At 52.8% G+C, this 13,534-nt stretch overlaps 2 protein-coding genes across 5 annotated transcripts in view; one reads left to right on the top strand and one right to left on the bottom strand.

The window, feature by feature from the left end:
- BRD3 (bromodomain containing 3) overlaps window positions 1-8,309 on the top strand; it is a 37,755-nt gene extending 29,446 nt beyond the window's left edge. For 2 of the 3 annotated variants that reach the window (XM_055351477.2, XM_063696853.1), the window contains exons 10-12: window positions 2,370-2,662; window positions 3,881-4,009; window positions 5,004-8,309. In XM_055351477.2, coding sequence (XP_055207452.1) covers window positions 2,370-2,662; window positions 3,881-4,009; window positions 5,004-5,119 — 538 coding nt within the window. In that variant the 3' untranslated portion in view covers window positions 5,120-8,309. The remainder of the gene's footprint in view (window positions 1-2,369; window positions 2,663-3,880; window positions 4,010-5,003) is intronic. The other variant, XM_055351478.2, reaches the window with a different exon arrangement.
- Window positions 6,300-13,264, bottom strand: BRD3OS (BRD3 opposite strand). 2 transcript variants are annotated; one of them, XR_008668607.2, is made up of 5 exons: window positions 13,156-13,264; window positions 12,602-12,847; window positions 11,430-12,484; window positions 9,575-9,864; window positions 6,300-6,924 (listed from the first exon to the last, which is right to left on the bottom strand). XR_008668607.2 is itself a non-coding variant. In XM_031006893.3 (3 exons), exon 3 carries the CDS (start codon window positions 11,942-11,944, stop codon window positions 11,690-11,692), a length of 255 nt encoding a protein of 84 aa, XP_030862753.1. In that variant the 5' UTR covers window positions 11,945-12,484; window positions 12,602-12,847; window positions 13,156-13,212; the 3' UTR covers window positions 10,592-11,689. The 2 variants fall into 2 exon arrangements, 1 of the variants encoding a protein (XP_030862753.1); XM_031006893.3 differs by lacking the exons at window positions 6,300-6,924; window positions 9,575-9,864 and having other exon boundaries at window positions 10,592-12,484; window positions 13,156-13,212.
- Window positions 13,265-13,534: the final 270 nt, after the last annotated feature.

Here is a 13,534-nt window from a genome sequence, read left to right as displayed (position 1 = left end):
TTGGAGCATTTTGGATTTTTGGATTTGGGATACCCAGCCTGTACTATCTTTGTCTGTTTTTAGTATCAGTATAATGCTGGCGTCAAAAATGAGTTGCAGCCTGGTGTGGTGGCTCCCACCTGTAATCCCAGCACTTTGGGAGGGCAAGGCAGGAGGATCACTTGAGCTCAGGAGTTAGAATCCTACTGTGTTGCCCATAGTGGTCTCAGTCTCTTTACAAAAAAAAGTGTTGGTTGGGATATAATATTTGAGTGATTAGAGGCAATTAAAAAGTGATTTGAGGCCAGGTACAGTGGCTCACACCTGTAATCCCAGAAATTTGGGCCAACATGGTGAAACCCTGTCTCTACTAAGAACAGAAAAAATTGGCCGGGCTTGGTGACAGGCGCCTGTAATCCCAGCTACTCGGGAGGCTGAGACAGGAGAATCTCTTGAACCCGGGAGGCAGAGGTTGCAGTGAGCCGAGATCGCACCACTGCACTCCAGCCTGGGCGACAGAGCAAGACTTGGCCTCAGGGAAAAAAAGAAAAAAAAGATTTGAAAGGTGTTGCCCCTCTTCTGTTTTCTGGAGTGAATGTATAGAATTGATATTAATACTTAAATGTTTGGTAGGATTCACTAGCAGAACCATCTGGGCCTGGAGTTTTGATTGTTGGAAGGTTTTTAATCATGAATTCAATTATTTTAATAGGTGTAGGCTTATTAGATTATCAGTTTCTTCTTGAGTGAGTTTTAGAGGTTTATGCCTAAGGCGTTAATCCATTCCACTCAGATTGTCAAACTTATGGACATTAGTCTATTGGTTAGTATTTCTCTATTATCCTTTTATTGTCTGTAGGGCCTGTGGTGATGTGTCTTTTTCATTCCTGATATTGGTAATTTGTGTCTTTTTTTCCTTGGTGAATCTGGATAGAGACATACCAATTTTATTGATCTTTCAAAGAAACATAATTAGATTTCATTGATGTTTTTAAAAAAATATTTTTACTTTTATTTATTTCTGATCTTTACTGTTTGCTTTGCTTAGTTTAGACTTGGCTTCTTTTTACTTTTTAAGGTAGAAGATTAGATTACTGACTTGAAACCTTTTTTTTATTTTTTATTTTTTAAATTTTTTTGAGAAGGAGTCTCGCTTTGTTGCCTAGGCTGGAGTGCAGTGGCACGATCTCGGCTCACTGCAACCTCCGCCTCCAGGGTTCAAGTGATTCTCCTGCCTCAGCCTCCCTAGTAGCTGGTATTACAGGTGCCCGCCACCATGCCTGGCTCATTTTTGTATTTTTAGTAGAGACAGTGTTTCACCATTTGGCCAGGCTAGTCTCGAACTCCTGACCTCAGGTGATCCACCCGCCTTGGCCTCCCAAAGTGCTGGGCTTATAGGCGTGAGCCACCGCACCTGGCCCTGCGTTGTCCTTTTTTTCCTGAAAATACTCCTTTTTCTGAAGTTTACTTTGTCTGAAATTAATATACCCACACCAGCTTTCTTTTGACTAGTGTTTGCATGGTATATTTTTTCCTCACGTTTTTCCTTTTAACCTACTTAGAAGATTGTATTTAAAGTGGCATTTGTGTGGACACTATGTGAGTGGGGTCTTGTTTTTAATGCAACCTGCGTGTCTCTTCCTTTTAGTTGGTGTGTTTACACCATTTACATTTCTTTCTTTTTTCTTTTTCTTTTTCTTTTTTTTGAGGCAGAGTCTCGCTCTGTCGCCCAGGCTGGAGTGCAGTGACAAGATCTCGGCTCACTGCAGCCTCCGCCTCCCTAGTTCAAGCGATTCTCCTGCCTCCGCCTCCCGCATAGCTGGGACTACAGGTGCCCGCCACCATGCCCGGCTAATTTTTTGTATTTTTAGTAGAGACGAGGTTTCACCGTGTTAGCCAGGATGGTCTCGACCTACTGACGTCGTGATCCACCCGCCTCGGCCTCCCAAAGTGCTGGGATTACAGGCGTGAGCCACCATGCCTGGCCCTAGACCGTTTATATTTCACATAATTATTGATATAATTGGATTTTGGTCTATCATTTTATTATTTTCTTTTTCCTCTGTTTTTTGTTCCTTTGTTCCCCCTTTTTTGCCTTCTTTTGGATTACCTGAATACAGAGATCATTTCTTGACCTGTGGAGTTTGAGACGCCTATGGGGTGCAGAGAGGAACTAACAACCTCTGTAACTGTTTCCTGGCCAAGGTCTGGAAACCCCGCAGCCGGGAGCAACTTTTCTAACCTTGGATTTTCTGCCTTGGGGCACCACTTTGGGAAGAAAGCTTGGTCCCAGAGAGCAGCCTGCTGTTGGGAGGAAGGGGTGTGTGCAGTGGGCTCCCACGGCAGGTAGACAGAGACTCAACACCACGTTGCTCTGTCTCCTTCCCCAGACAGCTGAAGAAAGGCAGCAAGCAGGCATCTGCCTCCTACGACTCGGAGGAAGAGGAGGAGGGCCTGCCCATGAGCTACGATGAAAAGCGCCAGCTTAGCCTGGACATCAACCGGCTGCCCGGGGAGAAGCTGGGCCGGGTAGTGCACATCATACAATCTCGGGAGCCCTCGCTCAGGGACTCCAACCCCGATGAGATAGAAATTGACTTTGAGACTCTGAAACCCACCACTTTGCGGGAACTGGAGAGATATGTCAAGTCTTGTTTACAGAAAAAGCAAAGGAAACCGTTCTGTAAGTTGCCTGCGCGGAGCGTGGTGCTTGAAGTTCCTCTCCCCTCCTTGGCCTGCCCCTCCTGTCACTCCTCACGGGCCCTGTGTAGCGAGCGTGGGCACAGGGCTGCCACGCTGTCTTGGCTCCTTTGTCCCACCACAGATGCCCTGAGGATATCTGTGCTCAGCCAGGGCCAGTGGGCTTGGGGCTGAACCCAGGCCTGAGCCCCACCCAGCCAGAGCCCTACCCAGCCAGAGCCCTCTTTCCCTGTTCTTGGGGACACGGGCAGCACTGCGTGCCTTGGCCTTAACCTTGTCCAGGGAATGCGCGACTCTGGGGCTGGGCTCTGGCCCCAAACCCCATTCATTCAGGGCCCAGTTGGGGTCCTCACTGCATGCCTTCCTGAGGCTCCCCTCCATTTGGGGCCTTGGCTGCAGGTGACCTCTCATGGTCCCTTGCAGGGCAGACCAGCTTCTCTTATAACAAGGACACCCTCCCTTTGACTGGGGTCACAAGTCCAGAAGCCTCACAGGACGGACCCTGGGGCACCGGCCCAGGCTTCCCTGAAGTCAGTGGCAGGAACGAGTCACTGCTGGGGTCTGCAGGTCTGGCAGAGTAGGAGGGAGGGCAGACCCGAGGCAGCCCTTGTGGCAGCCCCCATAGGCTGTCAAGTGAGTGCAGGGCTCACTTAAACTTGCATGTGGCCTCTTGGGTGTGCATGGGCCTCACTTGCTCCTTTTCCTGGATGGAATGTCTGTGTGGTCATGGTGCGTCTGACCCACGGTAAGTCACCGGGTCAACTTGGAGGGAGCGACTCAGGAGTGGCAGGCAGTGGAGACCGGGCCTCCTGCTCGGGCAGATGGAGAGCAGCGGCCCTGGTGAGGCAGGTCCATGAATCAGAGGCTCTGCCCTGCACATGAGGCATGTTGGCCAAACCACATCCTGTCCGTGCACCTGTTTGCACCATAGGAATGGCCTCTGTCACCTTAGGATCCAGGCTTTGCACACCCTGAGGGCTCAGCAGATGTGGGTGGTGGTGGGTCTGTCTCATCCCAGTCATTTCTGCCACTCGAAGCCCTGGTGACAGCTTTGCATCTGTCAGCTCCCAGACTCATGAAAGCTGGGCAGCTGGCATGGATGCCAGTGTGCAGGGCTGGGGCCTTGGCCACCTGGATGCAGCCCTGGCTCCTGCCCCATCGGTCTGCTCTGCAGTCTGAGTGCCCATTTGTTCCCCGACAGCAGCAAGCGGGAAGAAACAGGCAGCCAAGTCGAAAGAGGAGCTAGCTCAGGAAAAGAAGAAGGAGCTGGAAAAGCGTCTGCAGGATGTCAGCGGGCAGCTGAGCAGCAGCAAGAAGCCCGCCCGGAAAGGTACTGCTGGCGGCCGCCGTGCCACCCCTCTTTGGGGGGGTGGGGGGTGTCAGCAGTAGGGGTTTGAGCATCGAGCAGGCCCACGTCTGAGTGTGGCTTACCTCCTGATGAGCTCCATGTTCTTAATGAGCTCTTGAGCTCCTGAAACCTTCATTTCCTTGTCTGTCACTGGGGGTCATACCCCAACCCTGCAGGGAGGTGTGCACATGTCAAGTGTGTGTGAACACAGCCCATTCCAGGGCACCACAGACAGAGGACCCCCCAGGAGAGGGCTTTTGTGGGGCTGGACCGGGCAGCCCAGCCAGTGAGCTGGGCTCACCGTGAGCTTTCTGACTGTTCCCTGGCAGTGGCATCAGTTCCACGGCAGGCCGAGGTAGCGGAGGCGGGAGGCCCAGCCCCATGCCCTGCACTTTGCCAGGTCCTTTGCTCAGGGGAGCCAGCATTTGAGCCCTTGCCTCCTTGTTCTGGACCCTGTTAGAGCACACATCTCTTTTCCTGGCTTCCAGGACACACATATGGAGGGGACAGTAGGGTCCTGTCTGGACTAGAGCATGTTGTAGCTGGGGGCCATGGCCTTGCGACATGGTTTGCCCAGTGTCGAGACAGGGCCCATGACCCTGCCTGCTGAAGGGGTCTGTCTCCTGTAGTCACTCTTTGGACGCCCCAGGCAGAGTAAGCGCTCCAGAAACGCCAGCAGCTGGTGTTCCTGTCGCTGCTGGTGGCCATGTGACTGGTGGATGTTTTTGATGGGCAGCCTTTCTCGCATCCATCATTTCCTGTTAGTAGTGTGCATTCATTTTTTTCCTGTCTCAAGTATATTCAGATAGTCTTGTTGACCTGATTAATTTCAATAAATACTTATTAAACGACTGGGTCAGGAAGTGGGTGGCTCGTGGCACACAGTGTGACGGTGTCACGCTGGCATGGACGACATGCCGCCAAGCGGGTCAAGAAGCGGGTGTGCGAGTGCATCTCCCTGCCCATGTCTCCACAGAGAAGCCCGGCTCAGCACCCTCAGGGGGCCCGTCCAGGCTCAGCAGCAGCAGCTCCTCCGAGTCTGGGAGCAGCAGCTCCAGCGGGTCCAGCTCCGACAGCAGTGACTCAGAATGAACTGGCTTCGGACAGAACAGGACAGATGGATGTCGCACACGCCGAGACTCTGCCCTACCCCTCTGGTTCATATTACTACTTCTGTTCCATGGTGTGCAGGTCTGCTTCTTAATTCAGTGTTATGATATCTTCCAGTTTTTGCTTTCATAGGTCAGAGATCTATCTTGTGTGTGCATTAGACTTGATGAGAAGGTGTGAACTCTGCAGAAAGTCTCTTCTTCATCACTGAATTCAGTCACTTGGAGATGACAACTTCAAATGCTAACCCGATGACCCCAGAAAATCGTGTGAGATTCGTACCGAAGAACCTTGTGGAATCCCTTTGCTTAGGCCCAACCTGGTCGATAGCTCGAGAAAGAATTTTTTCCAAGGAAATGTCTCGGACATGGGTACTGTATTTGAAAGCTGTTAGCTTTGTCAACACGCATTGTCCTTGTCATTTGGGCCCCGAGCTCTGACCCTCATGTCTGACGCGGCCACCTCTTTCTGGAGGGGCTGAGGACAGATGTTCCTGCTTGTGGAGACCAGGCTGGGCCTAAGCGAAAGGTCATCGCAGCCCCAGCCCGGAGCGTGGAGCCCTTGGGGGGTGGTCGGGTGGGATGTGCGTTCTCCGCTCGTGGTGATGTCAGGAGCTCCTCGGAGGGAACAGAGCGGCTGTGTATGCAGCCTGCAGGTTTCCATACACTGAAGCTTTTACCTCAACTTTAAAAAAAAAAAAGAAGAAAAGATTAAAAAAAAAAAAGGAGACTTTTTTTGTAAGGTTCGGCAATTTTCTACAGAAGTCCAGCCCGCTGTGAGTCCCCGCCTGGCTAGCGCTGCCCCTGCTGCTGCTGCTGTGCCGCCCTTGGGAACCACTTCCCGAGCTTATGTGTATATAAATAGTTATTTATTAACATCATTGGTCATTTTTAAAAAAAAAAAAAATAAGAAAAAACCGCAGAAGAAATGCATTCACACAATCGCAGAGATGCAGGCCTTGTCAGTGGTGTGCCGGGCCCGGGTCCTGTCTGGCGGCGGCCTGTCGTCTCCAGGTGCTAACTCCTGCCACCGCGCGGTGCTCACCCACGTCTGTTCGCGCGCTCGCCCCTGGGTTTGTTGGGTTTTTTGGTTTTTTCTTTGTGGGGTTTTTTTTTTTTTTTTTTTTTTGTATGAAACTTGGAGGCTTACAGGTATAGACAGCTTTCAGCTACAGCACATTCTAATTTTTTATTTTGTTTAGTTCTTTTGTATTCACTTCTGGTCTCTTTAAGACTGTTTTAAAAGAAATCAATTTAGGGAACCCCAGTTATATAATATAAACTTTGTAATCTGAGAGAAAAAATGTATAGTAAATCTAAGTCTTGATTTTTAACTTTCTATTGTAAAAAATAATAATATACAGAGTTTAATAGAAGGTGATGTTTTGGTTTTGTTTTCCCAGAGGCTGCCATATGGCCTTTGAGTACGGGGATGTCCCAAACTGGCCCACCAATAAGCATGGCCCCTCCAGCCAGGAATGCCAGAGTTAGCCTCCCAGGCTTGCGGGTGGACATGCCTGCTCCCTGCCAGCCTCCAGTGGCCTGGCCAGGCCCTCCCGAGCCTGTCTGCCCTCCCCAGGGGTAGAGGAGTCTCTGGGCCCCAGGAGGATTCCCTCCCGGAGACTCGCACGGTGCTCCCTGCTCACGCGTCGTCACAGTTAGTCCGGAAATGACTGAAACCAGGCATTCTCCCGGACCTCGGCGTGGGGGAGCCTCCAGGCAGACGCTGGGTATGGAGCTCTGGTGTGGTCTGTCCTGTATGGTGGCCAGTGCTTTCTGCCAGCATTTCTGGATGGATATAGGGACTATCATTAGTATCCTAATACATGGTGATTTTAAAAAAACCATAAAATTGATTCAGAGTCCACTGACCCTTACAGATGTAGGTATACCCTTACTGGAGAGGGAACTCTGATGAGGAGATGCTGGTAAATTATCATGTTTTAAATTGCTGGTGAGTCTGACACTTGGTGAGTTTTCAGCCAGTTTGTTAAACTTTTAATTAAGTTTTGTTTATAATAAAAATATAAATGGATTTGAAAGTTTCCATTTTTTAAAGTTACCCTTGTTTTTCAAAGGTATTTTCTAAACAGATCTTTAATGGACTATTTAAACCGAATTTAAGGAATTCACACACGACAGTTGACAGGTCTTCACGCAGGCTGGTTGGTAACGTGCTGCCAGCACAGGGCTGGGTGATACGCACACCCTAAGCCGGGGGTGCCTGGGGCTGGGGGGCGCTCCTTGCAATGCCCTTCCAGCCACAGGGCAGTGAGGTGCTGCTGCCTGTGTGAGCCGTCGGGGGAGCGGCCGGCTGTGGGGGCAGCGCAGCAAGAGCATCGTGGGGCCTTTCCTTCTCGGCTGGTTCTGTGTGACGGTGGCATCGGCCCGCCTCTGCTCCTTTCATCTAGAAAGAAGCCACTGACCCTGACAGCCCACGGCGGGTACACTGAGCAGCTGCATTGGTGCTGTCACTTTTTTAAGGCTTTCTGTCCAGACTTCAACACTGGTTTCTTTTCAGAGTTTCGAAGGATTGATGACTTCCTCAGCACCCTTGCTGGCGGGCTGAGGGTGATGGTCACGTCCGTTTCTTCTGTATTAGAAGGCTGCGGTGATTCAATTAGATTGTCCCACTGCTGAGACCTGTAGGGCAGCTTCTAACATGCTTTTTTCAAGGGGAGAGGAGCAGTGACAAGTCGTGTGTTGGAACTGGATTTGAGAACGCTCTGAATGACCCCTGGAGGCCGAGGGGGCAGGCTTCGGGCGTGAACTGAACTCCAGACCCCTCTTTGTGTTGGGCGGTGTCATCTTGCTCACAAACTGTAAGACACATTTTTTTGTGTGTTTGTTTTGTTGTTGTTCTTTTGCAGCACTCACGCCTCTGACAGTCTTTTGGGAAAGAGTAACACCCACATACAGAATTTGTCACATCCAGAGTAGCACTGTTCCTTAATGCTTAATGCTTCCAGGAAGTTTTTCTTTTTTATATTTAAAATGTTACTTTTCTGTATGATGTGCATGCAAGTTTACCGTAACTTTTCTTAAACTTTTTAGTGCCGTTTCTAGTATATTCCTGTAAATGTCAGTTACTGAAAATGAGTCCAATGTAAGTAGTTTAGCTTGTTTATTGCAATGCTGGCCTCAACACAACAGAATAAAAATGGTAGAAAGTACTCTTTGATGTTTCTGGTAATCATGGACTCTTCTCCTGGGGCATTTGTTTTGTTTTCATAATAAAAAGCAAAAAAAAAAAAAAAGACTGTTTTTTTTTTTTTGCATTTTCCTGTGCTTTCTGTGGGGGCTCCCAGCCTCTCTCCTGGAGCCTGGAAATGTCTGGAAGCACCTGGTCTGGAACAGCCTTCACTGGTCCACAGCAAGGGTGCTGAGCTCCCCACACTTGACATCCTGTAACTCTTGGCAAAAACACCCAGAGCATCCAAAAGGGGCCCCAAAAAACCATTTAAAGGCAGGATGCAGTGGCTCGTGCCTGTGATCACAGCACTTTGGGAGGCCGAGGCAGGAGGATGGCCTGAGGCCAGGAGTTTGAGGCTGCAGTAAGCCATGATTGCATCACTGCACTCCAGCCTGGACAACATCTCTTAAAAGATAATAATAACCAAACCATTAAGTAGCTCTTGTCCTGAGCCCTGGCAGGATGAAGGGAGCATCATTTCTTGCCTCACTAGGAAGCCACAATCCCCTTTACTGACAGTTCATTGGTTCCCTGGAACAAGCTGCCCTCTTCGAGACAGCCAGGTTCTGTGCTCTTCTAGTCGACCTGGCCGCTTGTTCCCTCCCTCTGCACCTCAGTCTATCCTGAAGTGGCTTGTGATGCGCTCAGTCTAATGGAAATGCAAATAAAATCCCAAAAGCAGATTTTCATAGGTTTAACTGCCAGACTGCAGAGGCTGGCGTGCAGCGCGGCTCGCCGAAGAATGACAGCTCTGGAACTAGGCCTGGAAGAGATATGCCAGGGGAGGAGGTTCTGGCTGGGCCCACGTCTAGGCCTGAGGACCTGTCCAGCCCCGACCCCAGATGGGGTCAGGGGGCACGGTGCCACTCCTGGCCAGACTGTGACCTTTCTCATCCAGATCAGCCTCCTTGAGGACGGACATGGGGCCTTGTCCGCCCCAGGCAGATGGTGTCTTCCTGCAGCCTAAGCGGCTTAGTGCCAGCTCCTTGTGCGTGGCCCACACGCCCTGACCCCTGCAGAGACTGGCCCTTGAGCACACATCCTGCCAGCATTGCAACGTGACCTCAGACCCCATTCTGCGTGTCTGCGCTGCCTCCCGTGCTTGGGGCCAACCCCGCCACAACCCGTCCTCAGGGGAGTCTGTGGTGCGGTGAGAAGGTGGCACACAGGCATTCCAGATTTGCCTCTGGAGTTTGCTTTCTTCCCAGGCAGGACTTAAACTGAAAAGATGTAGACAAACCCTACCTAGCAGATGTGGAGTGCTTCCTTGGCGGGCCCACCTTGCTGTGGGAATGTCAGCCGGCGGGGCAGGTCCTCCAGCCCCATGCTCACTCCCTCTGCAGCTCCATGCGGCAATCCTGGAAGTCTGACTTCAAATCTCCCAGCTGCAGGCTGCAAACAAGCCAGGACTCTCGCAGAAGGGACTCGGGCTGTGCAGGAGGCTGCTGCCGACCAGGCCTCTGGCAGGACATTTGGGGAATGCACTTTGACCCAGCAGTTCCACTTCTAGGACGTTTGCGAATGAACTTGCACAGCTGCAAAGAGAAGCACGAACAGAGTACAGGCACATTCAGAACATGCTGTTTGCACAGATGACAACCTGGATGCTGTCACTGTGCCCGTCTGTGGGCTCACGGGAGAGCTGCGAGTCAGAGGTTAAAAGCATGAAGTGGGCCGGGTGCGGTGGCTCACGCCTGTAATCCCAGTACTTTGGGAGGCCGAGGTGGGCAGATCACCTGAGATTGGGAGTTCGAGACCAGGCTGGCCAACATGGTGAAACCCTGTCTCTATTAAAAATACAAAAATTAGCCAGGCGTGGTGGCAGGCACCTGTAATTCCAGCTACTCAGGAGGCTGAGGCAGGAGAATCACCTGAACCCAGGAGGCAGAGGTTGCAGTGAGCTGAGATTGTGCCATTGCACTCCAGCCTGGGCAACAGAGTGAGACTCTCTTAAAAAAAAAGAAAAGCATTAAGTGAATGCCCAGTCTGTACAGTTGAGCAAGAAAGAAAATGGCAGATACAAGAGGCATGGTGCAGGATGAGGCCGTCAGAATCACGTGACCGTGTGTGCACACTGAGGAGCCGTGGGACGCATCCCCAGCTGCCGGCCGGGTTCTCCCCACGGAGAGCACTTGTGCTTTGCTTTATGCCTTTGTGTATTGCAGTCTTTAGCAATCAATTAGATATTACTGCTATAAAAAATGGGAAGCCAAGTAGGATATTACGAACAAGGATAAAAATAAGTGTGAGGAAGGGGAGGAGTGTATTAAAGGATGTTTTTATTTAGAAAAGAAAAATTAGCTTTGACAAGAGACACCTGCACATTTGTGTAGCCAAGGAGATGTCAGTGAGAGCAGAAGGTGAATCCTTCGTGGAGACTGAACACAGGTGGCTAGCTGTGGCAGCGACAGTGAACACATGTCAGTGTCGGCCTGGGGGCAGAGAGGTTGAATGCTTTAAGTCTGGTGGAGAGCCTGCCTTGCTCAGCCCTGTTACTACATGGAAGTCACTGTAGGCCACACATGTGCAACTTACAACTCTCAGGTTTCCTGAATGTGTTTTGGATGCACTGGCCAGTGGGCCGCAAATGCTTGGAAGCTACCATGATGCTTCACACATGACGATCATTTTGGTAACTCAAAATATAAATGCGGGCTTGGTGCGGTGACCCAGGCCTGTAATCCCAGCACTCTGGGAGGCTTGAGCCCAGGACTATAAGACCAGACCAGCCTGGGCAACATAGGGAAACCCTGTCTCTATACACAGTAGTTCGCCTGGAGCCACAGCTACCTGGGAGGCTGAGTTTGGGAGGATCACCTGAGCCCAGGAGATCGAGCCTACAGTGAGCTGTGATCGTGCCACTGTATTCCAGCCTGGGTAACAGAGTGAGACCCTGTCTCAAAAAAGCAAAATACAAAATGTAATGCGACAAAGCTCCTGGTGAGATGCTGCTGCTACTCCGCCATTTATGCTAAAAACAAAAAACTAAAACCTAAAAAACTTGAAAAGGTGGTTTGTAATGGGGATGGGAGGGTTACTCTTGGCCTGGTTTAAACCAAGCATCTAGCAGTGCCCAGGCCTATGCTGTCCCTAGCAGCACCTGGAGAATTCGAATGTCACAACAGCTGACCACGGAGGGGACTCCAGAGGGGAAGTGTCCTGTGCACCAGTCACACCGCGGCTGTGCTGAGGGGCTCGGGGGCCAATTCTGCACTTCTTGGGTTCTTACACCACAGTTTGATCTTCACATTCATTATTCAAAATCTTCCAGCAAGGATTGGAAATCAACAAGACAACCGAATGAAACTCAGGTCTGTTTTCCTCAAAGTGTGGTCCTGGGTGCAGGTGCTCACATCGGAATTACATAATTGTGCAAAACTTGGACTGCCCTGTGTCCCTAGAGACCTCGAGCTTGTTTTTGTCTCGGACCAAGATGGCCTCATTTCCATACTGTGAGTACCACATGCTTCGGCTCCTGCTCAGGTACGTCCCAGGTGGCACCGACTCCAACTTCTGCTGTTGCTGCTGCCAGATGAGCAAGGAGGTGTCCCTGTACCGGAGGCGGGCGTAGCCTTCAGACAAGGCCTTCTCTGCCAGGGGGACGCGGCCACTCATCCCCTCCCCTGTCCCGCCGGACTCCTGGGAACCCTGCTGTTCTGAGACGGCCCACGCGCACTAAATTAACGGACAGCTTTCCCAGCTTTGGGGTTTCAGGATCCCTCGTTTAACTGAATGGTAGAAATTAGGAATTCCGCCCATTTGCAGGCAACGTCCTCAGGAGGGTTGTGTGGTGAGGAAATGAGGCGGCCTCGCCATTCTGAAGACACCTGAGACCCATTCAGGGGACCGCACACAGGTCAGAGCGGCGCCCGGCCACAGCTCTTCCGGGTGCAGCTGTGTGGAATTGACAGGGACGAGGCGTCACACCCTGGGGGGTGATTCTGCCACCATGGCCTGGACCACTGAGCTTGAAGAGATGGATCCAGTGCCCTGAGGAAGGGACATGGTGGCCCCAGACGCAAGCTGGAAGGAGCTCCGGTGGCACGCCCTGCACGCATCTGTCCGGGCCAGCTTTCAGGGCAACGGCTGTTCTGACCCACCCTGGAGATCCGGCCCCAGCGTTTGTTCAGGTCTCGTCTCTCCCCAAAGGTGCTGCTGCAAAGGAACGAACGTGCTGTCAGGAGAGGGGAAGTCAAGCGCCCCGGCAGCGGCGGCAGTCTGCAGCGCAGCATCAACTCTCTGGGGGTCAGCGGCCTAGATCGAGCTACTTACGTCCCGTGGGGCAGCCTGGGAGCTGGGTGGAGAGTGAGACGGGCGCCCAGTGCCAGCTTTTTCAGTCACTGGGAGGTGCTGGGGAGGCTGCTTGTTGGGGCTTCAGGGTCTCCATCTGTGAAACAGGAGCCAGCGGCGCTTGAAAGGGCGCGGGTTCCCGGAGACGCCGCCAGGCGTCAGCCCCGGGACCGGAAGGGGCCCCCGGGGCCGCCTTGCTGCTCGGAGCATCCAGCTCCCGTGAGGCCCCTGGACCCAAACAAAAACGATGTCAGGAGAAAACGAACAGGGAAGCATCGCAACCCACTCCCGAACGCCTTCCCAGCTGCGCAGCGTCAGGGACCTCCCCTCCTGGGATGCCTGCGCTAGGTCAGCCTCAGCTTCCCGAGCCCCCATCGCGCGTCCCCGCCACCTGCGCGCACCCTGGGGTCCCCGTCGCGTGGCCCGCGGCCCCCATCCCCGCGCCCCAGACCCCGCGCGCTCTGGGTCGCCCCATCCTCCAGCCCCCTATCGTCTGCCCGCATCCCCGGGTCCCCCACGTCGCCCGCCCCAGTCACCGCTCGTCGTGGGCCTCGGAGATGCGGGCAGCGGCGCGACGCGCTGCGGGGCTCCCAGGGCGGGGCCTGGGGCCGCTGGGCCGTGTCTCCATGGCAGCGCCGCAGGCCTGGCGAGCCGAGTGCAGAGGCTGGGCAGGCGTGTGCGACGAGCCCAAGCCATCGATCGCTCCGCGAGGCGGGGCTGGGCCCGCCCCGAATAGGAACTGGAAGAGGAGGAGGAGGGGCTGGAGGAGGAGGGGTTGGAGGAGGAGGGGCTGGAGGAGGAGGGGTTGGAGGAGGAGGGGCTGGAGGAGGGGCTGAAGGAGGAAGGGCTGGAGGAGGAGGGGCTGGAGGAGGAGGGGCTGGAGGAGGAGGGGCTGGAGGAGGGGCTGGAGGAGGG

Source organism: Gorilla gorilla, chromosome 13 (assembly GCF_029281585.2).
Source record: "Gorilla gorilla gorilla isolate KB3781 chromosome 13, NHGRI_mGorGor1-v2.1_pri, whole genome shotgun sequence".
NCBI lineage: Eukaryota > Metazoa > Chordata > Mammalia > Primates > Hominidae > Gorilla > Gorilla gorilla.
The sequence above is the reverse complement of the archived record's forward strand: the minus strand, read 5'-3'. Positions and strand labels throughout refer to the sequence as shown.

Coding starts and splice junctions, on each gene's coding strand:
- BRD3OS (XM_031006893.3), bottom strand. CDS start 11,944: ATGAGTGGCCGCGTCCCCCTGGCAGAGAAGGCCTTGTCTGAAGGCTAC.